Source organism: Odocoileus virginianus, chromosome 22 (genome assembly GCF_023699985.2).
Source record: "Odocoileus virginianus isolate 20LAN1187 ecotype Illinois chromosome 22, Ovbor_1.2, whole genome shotgun sequence".
NCBI classification, from domain to species: domain Eukaryota; kingdom Metazoa; phylum Chordata; class Mammalia; order Artiodactyla; family Cervidae; genus Odocoileus; species Odocoileus virginianus.
In genome coordinates, this window is record NC_069695.1 from 31,855,383 (window position 1) to 31,876,750 (window position 21,368).

Here is a 21,368-nt window from a genome sequence, read left to right on the forward strand (position 1 = left end):
ATTTTTATTTCATTCTAAGTTTTACATATTATTTTTCATAAGCACCTCATTTGGAAAGAAGGATCATCTTTCATTTTAGGGTTTTATGTAGGAAGTTTGAAACTAGAGTTCAACTTAAAGTCACAGGCCTAAATGATCCATGTACCATGCACCTGATTATGCCAAAAGATAAAGGAAATAACATGTCTGATATATATAAGTGAAAGTGAAAATGTTAACCAATCAATCGTGTCTAACTCTTTGTGACCCTATGGACTGTAGCCCACCAGGTCCTCTGTTCATGGAATTCTCCAGGCAAGAATACTGGAGTGAGTTGCCATGCCCTCCTCCAGGGGAGCTTCCTGACCCAGGGATCGAACCAGGGTCTCCTGCACTGCAGGCAGATTCTTTACACCTGAAACACCGGGGAAGCCCATGATATACATAATGCGGTAACAAACAAAATTTGATCGGTTCAAGAGCAGAATTGCATAGCTTCTGGCCTAGTTATTCTAGTGTACTGCTTTTTTAATCTTGACTTCTAATTCTATCAAGAAAGTCTTTTTGCTGTTTCAGAGTTTGTTTTGTTTTTTTAAACTTTCTATCATTTCAGATGCTGGATTATGAACAAGTGCCTAATATTCATCTTAGCATTGGAGTTAAAAACCAAGCTGAGTTTCACCACTCAGTTGCCTCTCAATTCCGAATGCACTCAACCCCTGTGAGAATTCAGGTTGTTAATGTGAGAGAAGGACCCGCATTTCATCCAAATTCCATGACGTTCAGTGTGCGAGAAGGACTGAAAGGAAATTCCTTATTGAATTTTGTGCTTGGCACATACACAGCTATAGATTTGGATACAGGAAATCCTGCAACAAATGTCAGGTACTGCAGATATTTGGCTCGTGTTAAAGAGATAAACCTCAGCTCTTCCTATATTAATTCACTAGAAGGTGCTAGTGTGTGTGGGTTGAAGTACTTTTGAAGTTTTGCTTTGCTTTTTGTCTTCGTTTTAGAAGACAACTGCAGTATTAACTTTATTTCAGAATTTTAATAGTGCTTTAGAGGCAGTAAGGACTCCAATGGGTTAAAGGAGTAATTGCGTCCAGTGAGCAATTGTAAGATCAAAGAGCCACCTACAGATACTCTGTGAGTCTCTCTGACCTTTTGTGCCCGGCTGTACTACCCTGGCCCCAAGATGATTAAGCTATATTATAAACAATAAGACATCATAAAAGATGAGTCACTTTTTTTCTTAAAATCTGTGTTATCTAATGACTTTGGGGCTAATTTTAATCTCCTACTTGACCTAAAATGAAAAAGAAAAAAAAAGAAGAGGCTGAAACAGATGTTTCAGAAATTTGATGAATCTTAAGAGAATCAGAACTGAAAAAATAGAAAGGTAGGTATTAGGGTCACTAGATACACAGATTATATATGAGTTAGATCTATGTACGATATCCTGGAAAATAACTATAGCAAAATATACAAGTATTCTCTATATCTTTTCCTTCCAATATTTTTGGAATGAGCAAAGTCTACTGACCTATAAATTACTTTTTTTTTTTAGGATGGTGTAAATTACTTTTGACATAAAAATTTTTGATTAATTAGCTAATAAATTGGTAGACAACAAAAATTATGATGTCTATCAGAGGAAAGAATGTGCCAGATAAATGTCTTGGACGTTTGAATTTATGCCTGGTACAGAGAACAGATGTTCTATCAGTAAGGTCAAAAGCTTTGAATCCATTATATGTGGAAAAAAAAAAAAATCCACATACACAAGCAGACTAGATGATACCACAACCCCTAACAGGCCAACAATGAGGGGCTCTGAAACCAATATGCATTAAAATCTAAGAAAAAAATGTATCACATGTGAAAATGAATAAAGCACATTCTCACATTCTTTCAATAGACACTGCTATGATTTTATAAACAACCCTGAAATAATTTCATACATTCTATTAACAATTATATTAGGAGCCAGAAGAGTAAGAATTATGAGATTATAAAATTCTTTTGTGAATCTGTACATAAATATGTTCAATACTGGAATTTTATTCTCTATATATTTTATAAACTGACTCAGTTGTCACTATAAAGAATGCAAATACCATATATAAGATTAACACATTGTGCAGCTTAAAATGATTAACTTCTATATAAGCAAATAATGAATGTATTTATCTAAAAACAGGTATATCATAGGACATGACGCAGGCAACTGGTTAAAAATAGATTCAAGGACTGGCGAGATACAATTTTCTAGGGAATTTGATAAGAAGTCAAAATATATTACCAATGGGATATACACAGCAGAAATCCTGGCTATAGATGGTAAGAAAATTTATTGTCAATTCTTAATAAAATTATTACTAATACATTCAGTACAAGTAATATTCTTTTTTTTTTCATTTATTTTTATTAGTTGGAGGCTAATTACTTTACAATAGTGTAGTGGTTTTGCCATACATTGACATGAATCAGCCATGGATTTAGATGTGTTCCCCATCCCGGTCCTCCCTCCCGCCTCCCTCCCCATCCCATCCCACTGTGTCTTCCCCGTGCACCAGCCCTGAGCACTTGTCTCATGCATTCAACCTGGGACAAGTAATATTCTAATGTTGCTACTAGATTGACTCAAATCCAACATACAGTTTATTGGTGTCTTTAAGACTTACAGAGAGTTCTAAATACCTTAGATCAAGGACTGAGTTCAGTATCCTTATAATCATAATTTACATTTAAGTCATAATTTATTTTACCTATTTACAAAAAAAAATTGTATGTGATTTACAGTGTGAAGCATAAAAGTTAAAATATATAAATAAAATTCAGTTTCTGCTTTAGCCCTCATCTTTTGAGACAATTAATCAGCTTGTAGAGTATGTCAGAAATGTTTACTTAAGTAAGCGATACAAAGTGTGCTCAAAATTCACCAGCAGGTAAGGCAGTGTCCCAAAGTGTATAGTTATTTCAGAACCACTAAAATTGAGCTACAGTAAGAGGCCTGTGTGAGTACTGTTGTCCAAAGAAAAATGTTGAAGACCAAGAAAGCACAAGGTTATTCCAAATATAAGATTCAAATTACATTCATAAGTGCAGATGCACTGAAGTAACTTGTAATTGAGCAGTTCCTCACGTGGGAAAATCTATTAAGCATTCCTCTTGGTGAGTAGCAACAGGAATTTGTTTGTTTAGCAACAGTTAATGATTCTCCAGAGCAAAGGCTACTACTGCTATTTCCTAGCAGTAGCTAGGAAACCAGCCACTATGAAACAAAACAGCAGAAAAAGGCCAGTAACCAGGAAAGAAGAGAGACGATAGATGTCTCAAGTACATATCTAATAGAAGATAGATATTGCAGGATTGCATTGTTTATACCTGAAATTTACAGTAGCCAAACAAACAGAAAGATAAACAGTCAGTATAGGATTGAAAGAGAAACCATGGTAATACCCAATTACAGTCCATACATTCTGGTCTTCATCCTATGAGTGTCACTTTCAGCATCTGTGTGAGTTATATAAATATTATATCCTATTTATTATCAGTATTCTGAAAATGAATTCTAGCCAGGTTGATCACAGCCAATAGGTCATACGAGAAAATCTAATTCTAGTTCAAAAACTAGAATAAAAAATTAGTCAAGTAAATAAAAAGAAAACTACATGAAAATGTACACACAGAAACCTAAAAACAAGGGCCACTGTTTATTCTCCTAAACCAAGTATCTGCCCTGGCACAAGCCTTCCAGATACTTGGAATAAGTTTGCTCAAGGATGCTTGGCCAGTAGGTAAAGAAGCAGAGCTCTGCCTACAGCAGACACGACAAGGAGCAGATGCTGTCGACAGTAGCTTTAGCTGTGGTTTGCCACAGAAAGTGAAAGTCGCTCAGCCGTGTCTGACTCTTTATGACCCCACGGACTATACAGTCCGTGGAATTCTCCTGGTCAGAATACTGGAGTGGGTAGCCTTTCCCTTCTCCAGGGGACCTTCCTAACCCAGGGATCGAGCCCAGATATCTCGCATTGCAGGCGGAGTCTTTACCAGCTGAGCCACGAGGGACGCCCACGGCCCAAGGCCATAAGAAAGTTCCAGAGGATGAGAGAACAATACAGCACATAATCTAATCTGCGGGATAACCTAGTGTCTCTCTAATGAACCTAAATCTAGAATAGCAAGTCAACGCCCAAATCGGGTATAAGAATATACTGTGCAAAACCATATACAGTATGAATAGGCTCCTGGTTTGTTATCATTCGAGTAAAAAATGACTCTACCATTTAGGCAACAGAAAACATCTTTAAAAGACATTTATTAACTTCATAAAGAGTGACCAAGCCAAATACCTAGAGATGATAATGTTCTGACTCACAAATGAAAATACTACGACTCTCTGCAAGTAAAAAACAAAACAACTCTTTATTCAACATAAAGTATAAAAGTAGACTAAAAGCCCAGACTCCTATTTCTTGGTCCTCTGTCCCTTCTAATAACATACTAACCCCAAATTTGTTTCAAATGGGTTAGGAAAAAAGCAAATATATTTGTTTTCAGAAGTGCCATTTCAGAGAGAAACAGTGTCTATCTAATGGATGGATTTAAACAGTGAAAAAGGAAAAAAAAAAATACTCAAGCAATTATTTAACTTCAACTGCAGTTATTTCCACAAACACCAGACTCAGTAAGTACCCAGAATGAAAGGCTCTAAACTGGACTACAGTGGTCTCCTTTGGGGAGATACGGTGGACTAGAAAGCAGGAAACCTTCTCTGAGAAAGGACACTGAATTTTGCATTCTGAGATATGTAGCTGAATGAAACAGGGATGAAAAACATTTTAGGAAGAGTGACTAGAAGGCACAAGTGTTCGGTTTAGGAAAGAATGAGTTCAAAGAACCAAAAAGAAGCCAGTGTGTCTGGAAGGTACTAAGCTTTAAGCAGGTAGGATCCTATCACGCACCATCTCAGGAGTCAAGTCATACTATTCCTCTATGCTGTGGCATCATCATGGGATATGAGAAAGAACTTTCTCCCCATCACCATTCACCCCAACACCCTATATGTCTTGCTGTTTCAGATGGCTCTGTAAAAACCGCCACGGGAACCATATGTATCGAAGTTCCTGATGTCAACGATTACTGCCCAGTCATTGTTGCTGAGAGAGAAAACATCTGCATTGCCTCTCCCTCCGTCCTCATCTCTGCTGCAGACGTTAACAGTCACTCTTATGGGTCTCCCTTTACCTTCTGTGTTGTTAATGAACCCCCAGGGACAGCGAACATTTGGGATATCAGATCAGTAAATGGTAAGTAGAATGCAAATTTGCTTATACTCTAAGGCCAAAAGCAAAAACAATTACCAAGTAATTAGTCAAGTTACATAATAATACTTTCCAACTCTATTTCCACCAAAAGTGTAGAGTCCATAATAGTATGCATGTTTATGATAACTGTTGCTACTTTAAAATAAAGGCCTCACATTGATAAAAATTGAGATATAATTTCAGGCATCTTAACAATTTACATACCTTGGGTTCTTTTTCCTGAGATGTTAGATGTATAATAGAAAATGAAATGTTTTGAGACAATTTCATTCTGAACATGTGCATACTAACTCACTTCAGTCGCATCCAACTCTTTGCAACCCTACGTCTACAGAGACTGTAGCCCACCAGGCTCCTCTTTCCATGGGATTCTCCAGGCAAGAATACTGGAGAGGGTTGCCATTTCCTCCTCCAAGGGATCTTCCCAACCCAGGGATCAAACCCGCGTCTCTTACATCTCCTGCATTGGCCGGTGGGTTCTTTACCACCTGGTAAAGTGCCACTTGGGAAGCCCCCATTCTGGCCACAATAGCTCCCTCGTCAGACATTCATTTGGAGAAACAGGAGAGACATTATGAGTAGGGTGGTAAGATGGTGGTCAGAGTTCAAGGTAAGAGGAAAAACCCACCTTTCTGAGGCCACCAAGCTTTTCCATTCATCCTAAAATGATGCCAGAAAAAAAAACAAATGCCACCATTAAGGACTTGGAGGAAATTAGGTAACCTGTTTTCACCATAAACCTTTTAGCCCTTTTGCACAAAACCACCTTAATATTTTTAAAAGCTAAGCAATTCCATTAAAATCAAGATAACTCTGAATTCATCGTTCCATACAGAATTCAATATGTTATTCTTAAATAATTGCTAACTACTTTTTCCTCATTCATATCCTAGATTTTATGAGGAAAAACAAGAGAAAAATATTCAGCATGAGGTATTTATATCATAGATTTGCCAGTAAAAAATATAGTCTTATTAGAAAGAATATTCTTAGGGTCCTATTTACATGCTGGTCTTGAAGAAAAGAAAAAATCCCATTTAAGGTTGGGGCTATGCCTTATTTGACTCTTATTTTGAGCTCAGGTCACATTTTGGTAGACACAGCCAGCTTATTACATAGCTAACTGAAAGCAATAACCCATAATAGTAATAATTAACAATAATAATAATTGAGTGTTATTGAGTGTTGAGGATTCATCAATTACTATTCATGATTTAAGAGTAAATCACTTCTAAGGCCTCCTCAGGTTGATAAATTTCAACATGTTTTAAGCAATGGTTTCTATAAAAATCAATAGATAATCACAGCACAAAGAATTAGTAAAATAATAGTTTTGGGAATAATTTTAAATGTTAAGACAGTGATTTTGAATAAGAGATGAACAGTCTTCATGAGGGGATTTGGAGGCTGTCATCCCAAATAGAAAACTTCCAATATTTCCTTTCAGCTCAATATTCTTCATTCATTGGACAAATATCCACTGAGTGCATATTATATGCCAAGTAGTGTTGCTCTGGAAGTAAGCATCATAAGTGTTAATTTTTAAAAACTGACAATGTATTCTATGATGAGCATGAAAAAAGGTCAGATCATAAGTTAATCATGGGTATTAGGAAGAGTTACTCCTCAAGAAATCTTTTAATTTTTCCTGTATATTCGAGGACAGTCACTTGACAATTTCTGTGTTACTTTCAGATATACAACAAAGTGACTCAGTTAAACATACAAATATATCCATTCCTTTCCAAATTCTTTTTCCATATGGATTTTTACAGAGGATTGAGTAGAGTTCTCTCTACTATACAGTAGAACCTTATTTTTTATCTTTTATATATTTTAGTATCTATCTGTTAATCCCCAATTCCTAATTTATCCCCCCCCCAATCTCCCCTTTGGTAATCAAAGTTTGTTTTCTGTGTTTGTGAGTCTATTTCTGTTTTGTGAATAAATTCATCTGTATCATCTTTTTAGATTTCACATATAAGCTATATCATATGATATTTTTCTTTCTGTCTGACTTCACTTAGTATTATAACCTCTAGGTCTGTTCATGTTGCTGCAACATGACTTCAATTCTTTTCTATGACTGTGTAATATTCCATTATATATATATGTACCCCATCTTCAATTTATTTTCTCTCTTGCTTTTCAGCTACCTCTGCAATCCTGAAAGCTGAGCAGACTTTATATTCCGGATACTATGAAATCCCAATCCTAGTAAAGGACAGTTTTAACAGAGCATGCGAATTGCCGCAGATCATAGAGTTAAGGGCCTGTGACTGTGACATCAACCACATGTGCCTGTACCCGGGTACCACAGACATCAGCACCGGGGATGGTAGCTCTGTCACCAGTGTATCTGTCACTGATGACCAAACTGAGGCTTCAAATGTTGGTATAGGATCAACAGGGATTGGCATGATCACTATGGGCATCTTACTGCTGCTTCGTAAGTACTGGATTAAATCCCTCTTTTCAGCAGTTCTTCAAATTAAGAATGTAATCAGGTTCACTGGAATGGCCATTTCTTTTTGGTACCTATGGCAATGTTTGTGGAAATCTGGAAATAAACAATGGGACTGATATGGGCATGCTACTTGTTCAATAATGGTAAGTAAGAATATTCACTGGAAGGACTAATGCTGAAGCTGAAACTCCAATATTCTGGCCACCTGACATGAAGAGCCAACTCACTGGAAAAGACCCTGATGCTGGGAAAGACTGCGGGTAGGAGGAGAAGGGGAAGAGAGAGGATAGATGGTTGGATGGCATCACCAACTCAATGGACATGAGTTTGAGCAAACTCTGGGAGATAGTGAAGGACAGGCAAGCCTGGTGTGCTGCAGTCCATGGGGTCCCAAAGAGTCGGACACAACTGAGTGACTGAACAACAACAACAACAAAAAAAAAAGAAGTCCAGGGTTAGTGAAGATCAAAAAGACAGGAAACGTGCAAGCCCCTAAGTATAGTATTTCTGCTGTTGTTCAGTAGCTCAGTCATGTCTGGTAACAGAGCAGAGCATAAAGTAATCCCATCATGACAATTTCATCAGAGTCCTTTAAGAGCAGAAAGGCAGAAGTAATTAAGTCTAAATGGGAAAGTTGGGGAAGTCCTGATGGAGAAAGTGACTTTGAGCTGAAGATCTTAGAAGAAGCATGGTGTGTGGGGAAATCCAGAAAAGCAGTCTAGAACATAGGAAAAGCAGAGACATAAACACATGTATAAATGTGCACACATGTACATAGGGGACTAGGAAACATAAAACTGGATTTGAATCCTGGGTCTGCCAACAACCAGTTTGGAGTCTTAGATTAGCAAGAAGAAAGAACCTTATTTGCCTAATCGGTCATTAAAGCACCCAGTTTACCTGATCTTAAGTGATTAGTGGATTTGTATTTATAAACATGGATATGAATACTCAATCCTTAATGTTATTCGATCAGTTGTGTCCGACTCTTTGCGATCCCATGGACTGTAGCCTACCAGGCTCCTGGGTCCATGGGATTTCCCAGGCAAGAATACTGGAGTGAGTTGCCATTTCCTTTTCCTGGGGATCTTCCCAAGCCAGGGATCGAACTTGGGTCTCCTGCGCTGCAGGCATATCCTTTACCATCTGAGCCACCGAGGGAGGCCCACTCAACCCTTCAGGGGAAATTAACGAATTACATTTGCACTCTTCCCTCTAGTTCTGAATGTCATGCCGCACTCTCCCAAAAGGGCTGCGTCTGAGGACTCCCTAAACTGGGCAGTTTGTGTTAACTCTCGCTTTCCCCTTTCTTGGGCAGTGGCGCCGCTCTTGCTGCTCTTGTGCTGCTGCTGCAAACGAGAACAGCCGCAAGGGCTGGGGGCGAGTTTCGCTCCTGTGCCTGAGGGGGGAGAAGGAGTGGTGCAATCCTGGAGAATAGAAGGGGCCCATCCCGAGGACAGGGTGAGTGGATTCGTCAGCTTCCACATAAGCTCCATGTTCCAATGGGATTCAGCAGGCCCTGATAACTATACACTGCACAAAGTTGAAAATACAGCATTTTTGAAATGTTTAACGTAGGCACTTCCCTGGTCCAGTGGCTAAAACTCTGTGCTCCCCATGCAGGGGGCCCAAGTTCGATCCCTGGCCAGGGATCAAGATCCCACATGACACAACTAAAGGTCTCATGTGCTATAACTAAGACCAGTGCAGCCAAAATAAGTAATTAAATATATATTTCTTAAATGTTTAACATAAAACATTTATTTAAAGTCTTTTTTTTTTTTTTCTTTTCAGGATGTGTCCAATATATGTGTACCAATGACAGCCACTAATACCCAGGACCGTATGGACTCCTCTGGTCAGTGGATATCAAAATCTGTTTTCCTTTTTAAAATTTGCAAATTGTTCAACCAGACAAATCTCATGTATAAGTACCTTACCAAAAATCAGCACATCTGTCATTTTCCTTGGAGGACAGTATAAGTGGAGAGAAAGTTACATATTTGAAGTGGTGACTTTATTTTTCTGTCTTAAACTACTGGCAGTGAAGAACAATGTAGCAATTCAAAGGGCAAAGTCTGGAACCAGAATGGTTAAGTTTGATTCCCAGCTCTGCCACTTATTAGTAATTAAGTCCTTGAGTAAGACACTTCACCTCTCTGGGCCTCAATTTCCTTCTTTGAAACTGAATTTATGATAGTACCTACTTAAAAGTGTTGCTATGAGTAAATGATCATACATATATATATATATATTATATATTATATGTATAGTATATATATTATATATTATGTGTATAGTATACATTATATATATTATAGGCATAGTACGCATATTATATATTGTATGTGTAGTATACATATTAAATATTATATGTGTGATACATAAAATGTATCATATATGTTACATATATCATATACAAATGTATGTATATGTGCTGTGTGTATATATGTATATCACAAAATATACATTAGAATAGTGCCTTGCAGAGTAAGTGCTACCATTATTTGTAAAACTAGCAGTTCAAAAAGAAAGAAAGAAAGAAAAAACGAAGCAGCAAATATGTTCTCCTAAGAATACACTGAAGGGGACGACAGAGGATGAGAGGTTGGATGGCATCATGGACTTGATGGACATGAGTTTGAGCAAGCTCTGGGAGCTGGTGATGGACAGGGAAGCCTGGCGTGCTGCAGTCCATAGAGTCACAAAGAGTTGGACACGACTGAGTGACTGAGCTGAAATAAGGAACTTTTGCCTCACCACTCTTATTCTCTCCTAATTTACCAAGTCCAAGACACACCCTAAAATACTGGAAAAATACCCAGCATTGGGCAATAACTGAACAAAGTAGAGAGGCTTCCCAGTTCTAGAGCGGGCTTGTGATTTCTCAGTGATGGTTTCTGAGTATCCCAAGCCAGACTCTGGCTGCAAAGAGCCTAAGGGGACTGAACACTCCTATGGAAGACCACTCCCCATCCAGCACCAGGGTGAATGAGGACCCTGAGTTTCAGTTTCTGCAAACACGTGGCTGGCCTTGCTCTGGAGGGCTCATGAGTGAGTGCAAGTCTTCTCAGCCAGGCTGGGGGAGCTGCAAAGAGGCAGCCAGAGAAGGAACTCATGTGGGCAAAACGGAGGCCCTGCTTCTCTGGCCTATTCTACACCTTCAAGTCTTTGGGATGGAGGTTCCCAAAAGGTGACAAAGCCACACCTAATACCTGGCTCTCTTTGTACTGTTTATTTAGTTTTATTTTTATCAGCAAGCCTGAAGATTATAGATATAGTTGGAATTGCTCCTAGTGTTCCAGAGCCTTCCCTTTGTTGGGGAGAAGGGGTGGTGGTGTTGCTGACAGTGTTTATGTGGGTAAACAATGCAGATGACTCCAGCACCACTGAACGCCCTCTCTTTTCAGAAATCTACACTAACACCTACGCAGGTGGAGGAACAGTTGAAGGGGGTGTCTCGGGAGTGGAGCTCAATACCAGTCTGGGGGCGGCCGCTGGCCTGGCTGCCGGCGGAGCAGCGGGCACCGCGGGGAGGAGGACCTCGGCGGTGGGCATCCAGCGAGACTATGGGGACACAGGCCTGAACCTGGCTTTCCTGGACAGCTATTTCTCTGAGGTAACTTCCCTGCACACAGCTCCACAAAATAGTCTTGAGACTGAATAATAATAATAACAATGGCGGTAGAGTCTTCTGAAATATATTCGGGGACTCTTAACTCTACCCCAATCCTGAATAAAAAAATATTTCTCTGAGATAATTCCCCTGCATACAGTTCCATAAAATAGTCTTGAGACTGAATAATAATAATAATGGAAGCAGAGTCTTCTGAAATATATTCAGTGAGTCTTAATTCTATCCCAGTCCTGAATAAAAAAATATTTCTCTGAGGTAATTCCCCTGCACAGAGTTCAACAATATTATCATTCACTCTTGAGACTGCATAATAATAATGGCAGTAGATTCTCTTCTGAGATATATTCAGTTACTTTTAACTCTATCCTAATCTTGAATAAAAAATATTTCACTTTTCCTTAAAATACAAAAAGCCAACTTACTGAAACATGTTATATCCAATACATAATACATCTGACTACTGTGGAAAAGGCTAGTATCTCATCATTTTCCATTTCCCTTCTGCTATTTTCCTGTATTTTGTTTCTTTCTGATGTTCCCACATTGTTTCCCACAGCAAAGAGCAAAGAAAGAGAATCCTGATCAAGGAAAACTGTATGTTCATGTCTGTTCTTCATGGTGTCCTTTCAGTCCTGCAGATACCTCCAACAGAAAGGAGAAAAACTAAATCAAAAGCCAGAATTAGGGAAGAAAGAGAGCAGAAACTGAGGAATAGGGCCTCACCAAGATTTGATGACAGATTAGGGCCTGGAACCCAGGTCTCCTCATCTCTATCCAGGGCACAGGCACTGTGTCCCTCACTAGGGGCGAGGATCGTGGGTCTATGAGCATGCCAGGAGGAAAGACGCAAGGCACTGGGATGGCCTAAGAGGGTAGCACAAAGGATAAACAGAGGATTTATTTAAATTATCTTGTGAATTCCTATTTAGTACCTTTATTTCTTTTATTTAGCAGTCCATTTTATCTCATATTCTAATTAGCCCATTTTACTCCTTATGTGGCAACAAGTGAGTTTCACCACTGCTCTTAAAAAAATGCTAAATATGTTGTTGTAAGTTGTATCTTAAAATTGGTGGTTACCAATACCACTATAGACAAGGCATGAATAGTATCAGTTATTTAAATGAGCCATCATTACCACTCAAGTACATTTGGCAAATGGGCACAAATTATATACATGTCATAGAAGTGTCCTAGAAATTATATTCAAAGAATCATTCATAAAAGTCACACTAATATTTAAGGAACTTTGTCATTCCTGTCGAAATTGCACTGGGCTTTTTTTTTTCCCCCCACTTGGTTTCAGTTGGTGTTTTATGGGACCAAGAAAATCAAAGTGCATTCTTCTTTCTATGGGCAGTGAGGTCATGCCAAACATTTTAGCATTTTTTTAACACTAAAACGTGGCACTGAATTTCAAGCAGTGAGAATCAGCCTTTCCCTCTGCAAGGTAAAACCTCTGCAGAGCGGTATCCATGCTTCTTTCTAGTCACTTTTTTGCACCACCACCACCCAGCCCAGCAGCTAACTTGTGCTGCAGGCAAGAGAAGGCTGTCCCCTTCCTAGTCATGTAAAATATTCAACAGCAAAGTCTTAAGGATACCAAACTCATGAGTAATTAATTTCAAGACCTAAAGTCATTTACTTTTAAAGGTAGGATTTAGGGCCTTCCCTGGTGGCCCAGTGGCTAAGATTCCTCACTCCCAATGTGGGAGGCCCTGGGTTTGATCCCTGGTTGGGGAACTAGATCTGACATAACACAACTAAAAATTCTGCTTGCCACAACTAAGAACTGGCACAGCCAAATAAATAAATAGAAATTTTTTTTAAGAAAAGGTAGGGATGTAGACTCTGGTACAGACCGTAGGAAAAGCAGCATGATGCAGTGGAGAAAAGACCGGTGGATTTGATGTGTTGGACAACTATTTAAGTCTTGGGCATAACATTCACCTTCTCTGGGCTTGTGGTTACCTTATTTATAAAAGAAAGAAAGGGTCAGATTATATCAAGGGATTTTGGATGGTTTTGGGCAGGTCCTGTGGGATTTCCTGGAAACCACCAAAGGCTATAGCAGTTGAGGCAAATAGGGAAGGGAACCACCAGGTCTCTGCTCCCACCCCACATCTTTAAACAAAGAAGTTCTCATTTCATCACTTCTACATGTTGGAGTCATGCCTAGGATTTCATTTAAGGGGTCTGTCATTAAAAAAAAAATTTTAAATCACAGTAGATAACTCCCTCCTGATAACATAACTCCAAAAACACCCCAATTCTCTTCACCTAGGCCACATAAAATAAGCCTCTGAAACACAGAGCTATGTACACCTCTAGATGCTTTTATTTCAAATTGATCAAATATCTCTTCTTAAATAATGTTTTGCACATAAATAAATATGTTATTATTTCAGACCACCTCAGAAACAAAAGACTATGCACAATGATCTCCTTTCAGAATTCCAATTATTTAGAAATACGGCAATCAATCAGGGTATCTCATCTTAGATCAGATGTCTTTAAGGTATTGTTGTTCTTCTCCAATTATTTTATAGAGAAAAGAAACTCTAATTATCTGTTTTTCTTCCAAATGTAGAAAGCATATGCTTATGCAGGCGAAGACGAAGGCCGCCCCGCAAACGATTGTTTGCTCATTTATGACCACGAAGGAGTAGGGTCTCCTGTGGGCTCCATTGGTTGTTGCAGTTGGATTGTGGATGATTTAGATGAAAGCTACATGGAAACTTTAGATCCGAAATTTAAGACTCTTGCTGAAATCTGCTTAAACACAGAAATCGACCCATTTCCTTCACAGCAGTCCTGTATCCCCATCAGCACTGATCTCCCTTTACTTGGGCCAAACTACTTTGTTAATGAGTCTTCAGGAATGACTGTCTCAGAGGCTGAATTCCAAGAAGAAATGGCAATACCTGAACCCGTGATGCACGGGGATATTGTAGTGACCGAGACTTACACTACTGCTGATCCATGCGTGCAACCCACTGCAATTGTCTTTGATCCTCAGCTTGCACCCAATGTTGTAGTAACAGAAACAGTAATGGCACCTGTCTACGAGGTTCAAGGGAATATTTGTGTCCCTGCTGAGTTAGCCAACACACACAACGTAATCTATGCTGAGAGAGTGGTGTCTAGTCCTGGTAGGCCTGATGTGAGCAGTAGTAGCATGAGTGATGGCTGTAGGGGATCTGTGATGAGTGGTGGCATTTTGGTAGGGCCAGAAATTCAAGTGACACAAATGGTGAGTCCAGACCTTCGCATAAGCCAAACTATTGGTTCCACATCCCCAGTGACATCGCGACACAGAGTAACACGGTACAGTAACATACATTACTCCCAACAGTAATTATGGTCAATGCTCTCTATGGAGACCATGCACCTTGTAATCACCAACATGTCCATCAAAGATGCTCAGTGTACCATATTTAACATTTTAAGTCAACAACTGTTCAAAAATTCTAAATTCAGTGAGATTCTTTGATGATCTCTTTTGGGGTATAATATGGCTAAGCACTTTAGACAAGCTTTTAATTTTTTTTTCTGATTTTAAATTATGTGCAAAAAAAAACTTAAAGAAAATGTTACATCCTTTGATACTGTCTACTAAATAGCACATAATTCATACAGTGAATCTTAAGGACTTCAGGCCTGTAAAACTGGTCATATAAGCCAAGATGCTCTTGTTCTTGAATGTTGCGTGGAAAAGCCTTGTCTGCATTCACTAGCCATGTTAACTTATAGACATATTTCTATTTAAAACTTTTAAGTGGAAAGAATGAATTAAATGTACACTTCTGAAATGAAATTGAAAAAGAAGACAGAGAATCTATCAATAGAGTTCTAAAGTCACTTGTCTCATCAAATGGTTTCTCAAGATATGCAATGATTAATATAATATAATGCTTAATATAATACAGGGAAAGAGCTTCTTAGCTGAATGTGTCACTGAAAATGGTCCATCAAAAGGAATTATATACATATATAGATATGCATATATTCATATCAATATGGATGAATTCTTATTGCACTTTATTAATTTGTATCAACTGTAAATTAATTTAGACTAGCAGAAATATAATTACGACAACATGACAACAGAAACAGTTTCCAGGAGAAGTATTGGAGATTTTACTCCTTAGAGAACAATTTTTTCCCTGCTTTTGTTAATTATGTCAGAAAACCATATGCAATGTGCTTTAATCAGTTTCACTGACCTGAGTCATAGACTCTTCCTTTGGCAACCAGATAGCCTCTAAAAGCACCTCTGTAATTATGCATACATTCAACAATATTTGCTTGGAAGCTTCTCTGTGTTGAGTGCTGGTCTTGACTCTGAATGTTAGTTGAAGACAACTGGCAAGATTCCTGTCTTCAAAAAGCTTCTAATTCATTTCTAGACTTAAAACTCTGGGGATATGGCTTTGAGTTCCTACCAAAAATAATTAACAAAATATTTAATTCCATTACCAAGTTGTGTTTCTCTTTTTAATGCTACTAGTAATGTTGAATAAATAAAATGGAAACGCATGCACAGATTGCTTATTCTTAGTAGGCATCAAGTTGTCTTGAGAAAAAGAAATTCTAGCAAGATAGTTTTATTTAATTCTGTAAAATATGTAAACTATATAATAATAAGTATAATGATGTGACTAGTAAGATAATATAAATGGAATAAATTTACTTTCAGGGCTTATTTTCTTCAGGAAGGAAATAACTGTAGTGCTTCTTGCTTAATATTTTTATAAGTAAAAGTGTTGAAGAATTTGGGGCATCTCACAATCTCTTGTCCAGTTCTCTCATTTTATAGAAAAATTTTCTGTGATCTATCCCACTATCAATATGTAAAGATTTAATGGTGCTTTGAAAAGAGAAACCCCACTTCTGGTGGATGCATTCCCCCATACTACCCATGGAAACGAGATCAAAACCATTTCATTTTTTCTCTCAACATTATCAGTGGAGAGGAAATTCTCCATCATTCTAGGTATCAATCATATGTGACTCAAGCCTCTGAAACTGGCATGTTAAAAACATCATCTCAAACAAAATAAAAGGCATAAAGCAAGATTTCTCCTGCTTAAGAGAGTACTGATATAGCTAGGAGATAAAGATGACATAGCATTTATGTTAACATTTGAAAATGAACCCAGGAGTCCATGAAATTAGATTTAATAAACAAATACAATAGAATGTAGTTTGAGTTATATCTCCTGCCCCATAGAGTGAATAAATGGGTTCTCTTAGAAAAGTCTTATCAGGTGAAGGGAAAAGAAGACATTGACAAGACAGAATTTATAAACTTCTTTCAGAAAAACATTCTTTTAAAATATTCCCTCTTTTGGATTAGATACTTCTGATTGCAATATATTACTGAATATAATAATGTTTTATATATGTCTTCAATAAAAAATATGTGATAAGAAAATATATGTTTTAATTTCTCTTTGGTGCATGTGGTATTCCATATACAAATATACATTTGGAAAACTGTTTCCCATTTTGTTACTAGGTGTTTATCATCTTTATCATTATGTGCACAATACAGGAACATGAATCCACTTATAAACCAAAATTCAGAATAATGTATTTATCAGTGGTAGAATTTCTCAATAGCATCATTATTTTATGAGTAAATGGCTCATTATAAACTAACAAATCAATTGAATAAGCTCCAGAAATTGTTCTAGACATTGTATAAATTCTAAAACATCATCTCTTCTCACTGTATTTAAATTTAGCAAATAGGGCTGGCTTCCCTGGTGGTACAGTGGATAAGAGCCCCCACGCAGGGTACACGGGTTCCACCCCTGGTCCAGGGAGACTCCCAAGCTGTGGAGTGACTACAGCCCGTGGGCCACAACCAGAGCCCCTGTGCTGAAATTACTGAAGCTTGCACTTAGACCCTGTGATCTGCGACAAGAGAAGCCACCACAAGAAGCCCTCTCACCACGTGAGGAGTGACCCCCGCTCGCCGCAACGAGAGAAAGCCTGTGCACACCAACAAAGACGCAGGACACCGAAGAAATGAGTAAAGACTCAACCTCTAAAATTATTTTAGAAGTTATCAGTATTATTTCTGTACCAGAGGTATCAATTTCTGTTGAAATAAGAAAAGAATTATTAATTTCAATTATTTTTTAAAGGCTCCTTGAAGATGGTGACACCTGAGGTAGGCCAAGTAGAATTCTATCTGACAGTGGTTCCGAAAGTATCAAAGTCAGAAATACAGGATATATTCAGAAAGCACTAACAGTAAAACATAATTTAAAATGTCTGAAGCAAAATATGAATTATCATATAGTCAGCTGTTTTATATAATGTTTGCCATACGAATTACTCGAAATTATATTTTATTGAATTCTCCTTTTTCTTTTTTTTAAGTTAATTATTTTAATTGGAGGCTAATTACTTTACAATATTGTGGTGGTTTTTGCCACACAGTGACATGAATCAGCCACGGGTGTACATGTTATGTGGGCTTAAGTAAACAGCAGAGTTAAAATTCAACCGCAGAACAGCCTAACCTCAAAAACCTTATTATTATACTCATCAAATTCTTCCAACTTAATTCTAGAAGGACATATGGGGGGCAGATGGCAGAGGATCTTGAATTCCATTACAGTTTTGGATTTAACTTTGTAGAAAGTGGCTCAGACGATTTAAGAATCTGCCTGTTATGCGGAAGACCTGGGTTCAACACCTGGGTCAGGAAGAGCCCCTGGAGAAGGAAATGGCAACCCACTTCAGTATTCCTGCCTGGAGAATTCCACGGACCAAGGAGCCTGGCAGGCTACAGTCCATGGGTCACAAAGAGTCGGACACGACTGAGCGACTAACACTTTCACTTTTCATAGAAAATGAGGGTCCCAGCGAAAATTTCTGTGCTAATGAGTGGTGAGGTCCTATTTCATGAGATGACACTGGGGCAGGCCTCAGAAATCTCATGATATGTTACATGCTGTGCTGTTGATCATATGATAAAGAGACACCCCCGTGGCCAGATCACTAACGCAGAGAGCCCAGTATGGTGTCAGGATCTCCCGAAAAGCCAGCGTTCCGAGCTGAGCTTGCTGGCCCCAAAGCCTGGAGATGGTCTGCACACCGCTGAGGTGGCCAAGTCCATGCTGCATTGTCTAAAACAACTCCACTCAATCATTCTCTATGATAATTGAAGGTAGTGTACATTGCATGGCCCTGCCCTATTTCACGACTTCAGGTGAGGCAGATGGACTGTTTCAGGTTCTAGAGTAGGGCATGCTTTCTCATAACTATCACTCTGCCCCACCCTGGCTCCTTACCTGGAAACCCTCTTCCCTCGCTTCATCTGCTCAACTTCTTCCTTCTCATCTCTCAACACCCACTTCAAGCATTGTCACTTCCCAGGAGCATTTCTTGATATCTCTTCCTATTGACCCAACCTACTTGTGTGGCTACTTCTCTACTCCCTTCAGCAACTAAGATACTATATTTTTCCTATGCCTGCCAGTCTGTGAGCCCCCTGAGAATAAGGACAATTTTACCATTTCTGTTGGAGAAGGAACTGGCAACCCACTGCAGTATTCTTGCCTGGAGAATCCCATGGACAGAAGAGCCTGGAGGGTTAGAGTACATGGGATCGCAAAGAGTTGGACACAACTGAGTGACGAGCACGCACATCATTTCTGCATCTCCAGCATCAGCAGAATGCCTAGTCTAGCACATGCACACATTACTTCTGGAAGCGAAGAATACAGTCAAGTTCTCTCAAGCACCTAAAAGGAAGTGCCTATATTTAATCATAATATATTTCTCAAAAGTGAAAGTTGCTCAGTCGTGTCTGACTCTATGTGACCCTATGGACTATACAGTTCATGGAATTCTCCAAGCCAGAATACTGGAGTGGGTAGCTTTTCCCTTCTCCAGGGGATCTTCCCAACCCAGGGATGGAACCCAGGTCTCCTGCATTGAGGGCGGATTCTTTACCAGCTAAGCCACAAGGGAAGTCCAAGAATGCTGGAGTGGGTAGCCTATCCCTTCTCCAGAAGATCTTTCTGACCTAGGAATCAAACCGGAGTCTCCTGCATTGCAGGAGGATTCTTTACCAACTGAGCTATCAAGGAAGCCCATGTTTCTCAAAACAACCATGAAAACCAAATAAATGAACCCTAAACATTATACTGACTAAATATGTTACACGAAAAAATCCCATTCCCAGAAAGCCAATACTTCTTGTTCAGCAGTGTTGCCTCTAGACAACAGCTATTTGAATGACCTTTGAAAGGTTTGTGTAAATGCCACCCTTAGCAGGAAGACACAAATATAAACTCATGAAGACAATTACATTTTGGGAGAAATTCACCATTTTACACAAGAGTAATAAAGTCATTGAAAGCAACCTCATGTGCTTTCTGAAAGAAGTTATGAGATAGATGAATAACATATTAATAAATTCTAATATGTTACAGAGAAGATGTATCTGGGAAATGTATTTCCTTGAAGACCTTAAAAGTGAGTGATCGTGAAGCAAACCTGAAAGCTGGCCATCAGGTATCCAAAACAACTGCTTTTAAAGCAATGACGGCAGACTTGTTTTTTCTAGAGTATAAAGGTATTCTAGTTTAGCACCATGATTCTGTGATTGGATTCTGAATTTTTCTATTATAGTCCTCTTCTATAATTTTATTTACCCACATTATCATGAACATCATTCTTTCAAAATTCTGCAAAATATTCATAAATTTGTACACACACTTCTAACCATTCCCTGAATCCCAAAGAACTAAACTGATTCCAATTTTTGCTGTTAACAAAGCTTCAATGGACATTTATATATATACACACGTACATAATCACAGGAGCACATACATATGTTGAAATATTTTTATAGACTAGACTCTTAAAAAAGAGGTTGCCATATCAAAGATACATGCAAATAATTTTTTTAGTTCTCCTAAATTTCCCTCTCAAAAAAGTGTATCAATTTACACTCCTGCCAACAGTTTTTAACAGGACTTCTTAACCACAAACTTAATAATTGTTAATCAGCTGATTTAATCAGTTTTTAAATTTTTAATAATCTAGTAAGAATTATGATTACCTGATATATACCCATCATCTGCACACATGCTGACAATCAATAAATATGAGTTCATTGAATCATAGAATGAGCCATTAAATTATTATAAATTACCATATGCTTAGATATATTTCTAGTCTCTCCTTCATTACACTGACATATTAGTCAAGTATGCTGATAATCCTGACTATCATTACAGGTGTATGACATTGTTTTTAGTATGCTTATGATCTATCTGGTAGGTGTAGTCCCCATCCATTACTTAATTTCTTTTTAATTATTTTGACACTCTGATGCACTCAGTTTTGAAAAAAACAATAAACTTAATGGAATTTTTATTGAAAATAAAATTAAATTGAATTTATAGATGAATAACTTTGAGGCTTTCAAAATTAGCATTAATCTAATGCTTTGCCTTTTCCAGTGTGATATTTTACATAGGATGAATATTTCAGAAAAAATGTAACTTCTGGAAATTTGAGACTGTTAATAATAAGATTACTTTTCATTATAGCCATTGATTGATTGACAGTTTTTATTTTCTTTCAAAACCATTTCTTCTATTTCTTATGTGTAAGTTCAACAACCAAAAAAAGAAAAGAAAATCATACAGTAGAGGGTAAAATAAAGTTCCCAATAGTAAGATAAAAGTTCTTTACTTGTCATCATAATATATTTCACAAAACAATTATGAAAACCAAACAAACAGACCCTAAACAATACACTGCTAAACATGTTACATAGAAATTCCCAGAAAGCTAACACTTATTGTCACTAAATATGGTAAATTTTCTTGAATGTTACCATGTGTCCATGTATAAATGGTTGTTGCAATATTTAAACATGGACTAAATATTAAATACAGATGATAATTAATTTGCTCTT

The 21,368-nt window shown here is 38.0% G+C and overlaps 1 protein-coding gene across 1 annotated transcript in view; it reads left to right on the forward strand.

The window, feature by feature from the left end:
• DSG4 (desmoglein 4) overlaps positions 1–16,816 on the forward strand; it is a 31,290-nt gene extending 14,474 nt beyond the window's left edge. The window contains exons 9-16 of the mRNA XM_070453029.1: positions 593–864; positions 2,183–2,322; positions 5,067–5,294; positions 7,465–7,761; positions 9,098–9,240; positions 9,574–9,637; positions 11,190–11,398; positions 14,007–16,816. Coding sequence (XP_070309130.1) covers positions 593–864; positions 2,183–2,322; positions 5,067–5,294; positions 7,465–7,761; positions 9,098–9,240; positions 9,574–9,637; positions 11,190–11,398; positions 14,007–14,774 — 2,121 coding nt within the window. The 3' untranslated portion in view covers positions 14,775–16,816. The remainder of the gene's footprint in view (positions 1–592; positions 865–2,182; positions 2,323–5,066; positions 5,295–7,464; positions 7,762–9,097; positions 9,241–9,573; positions 9,638–11,189; positions 11,399–14,006) is intronic.
• The last annotated feature ends 4,552 nt before the right edge of the window (positions 16,817–21,368 follow it).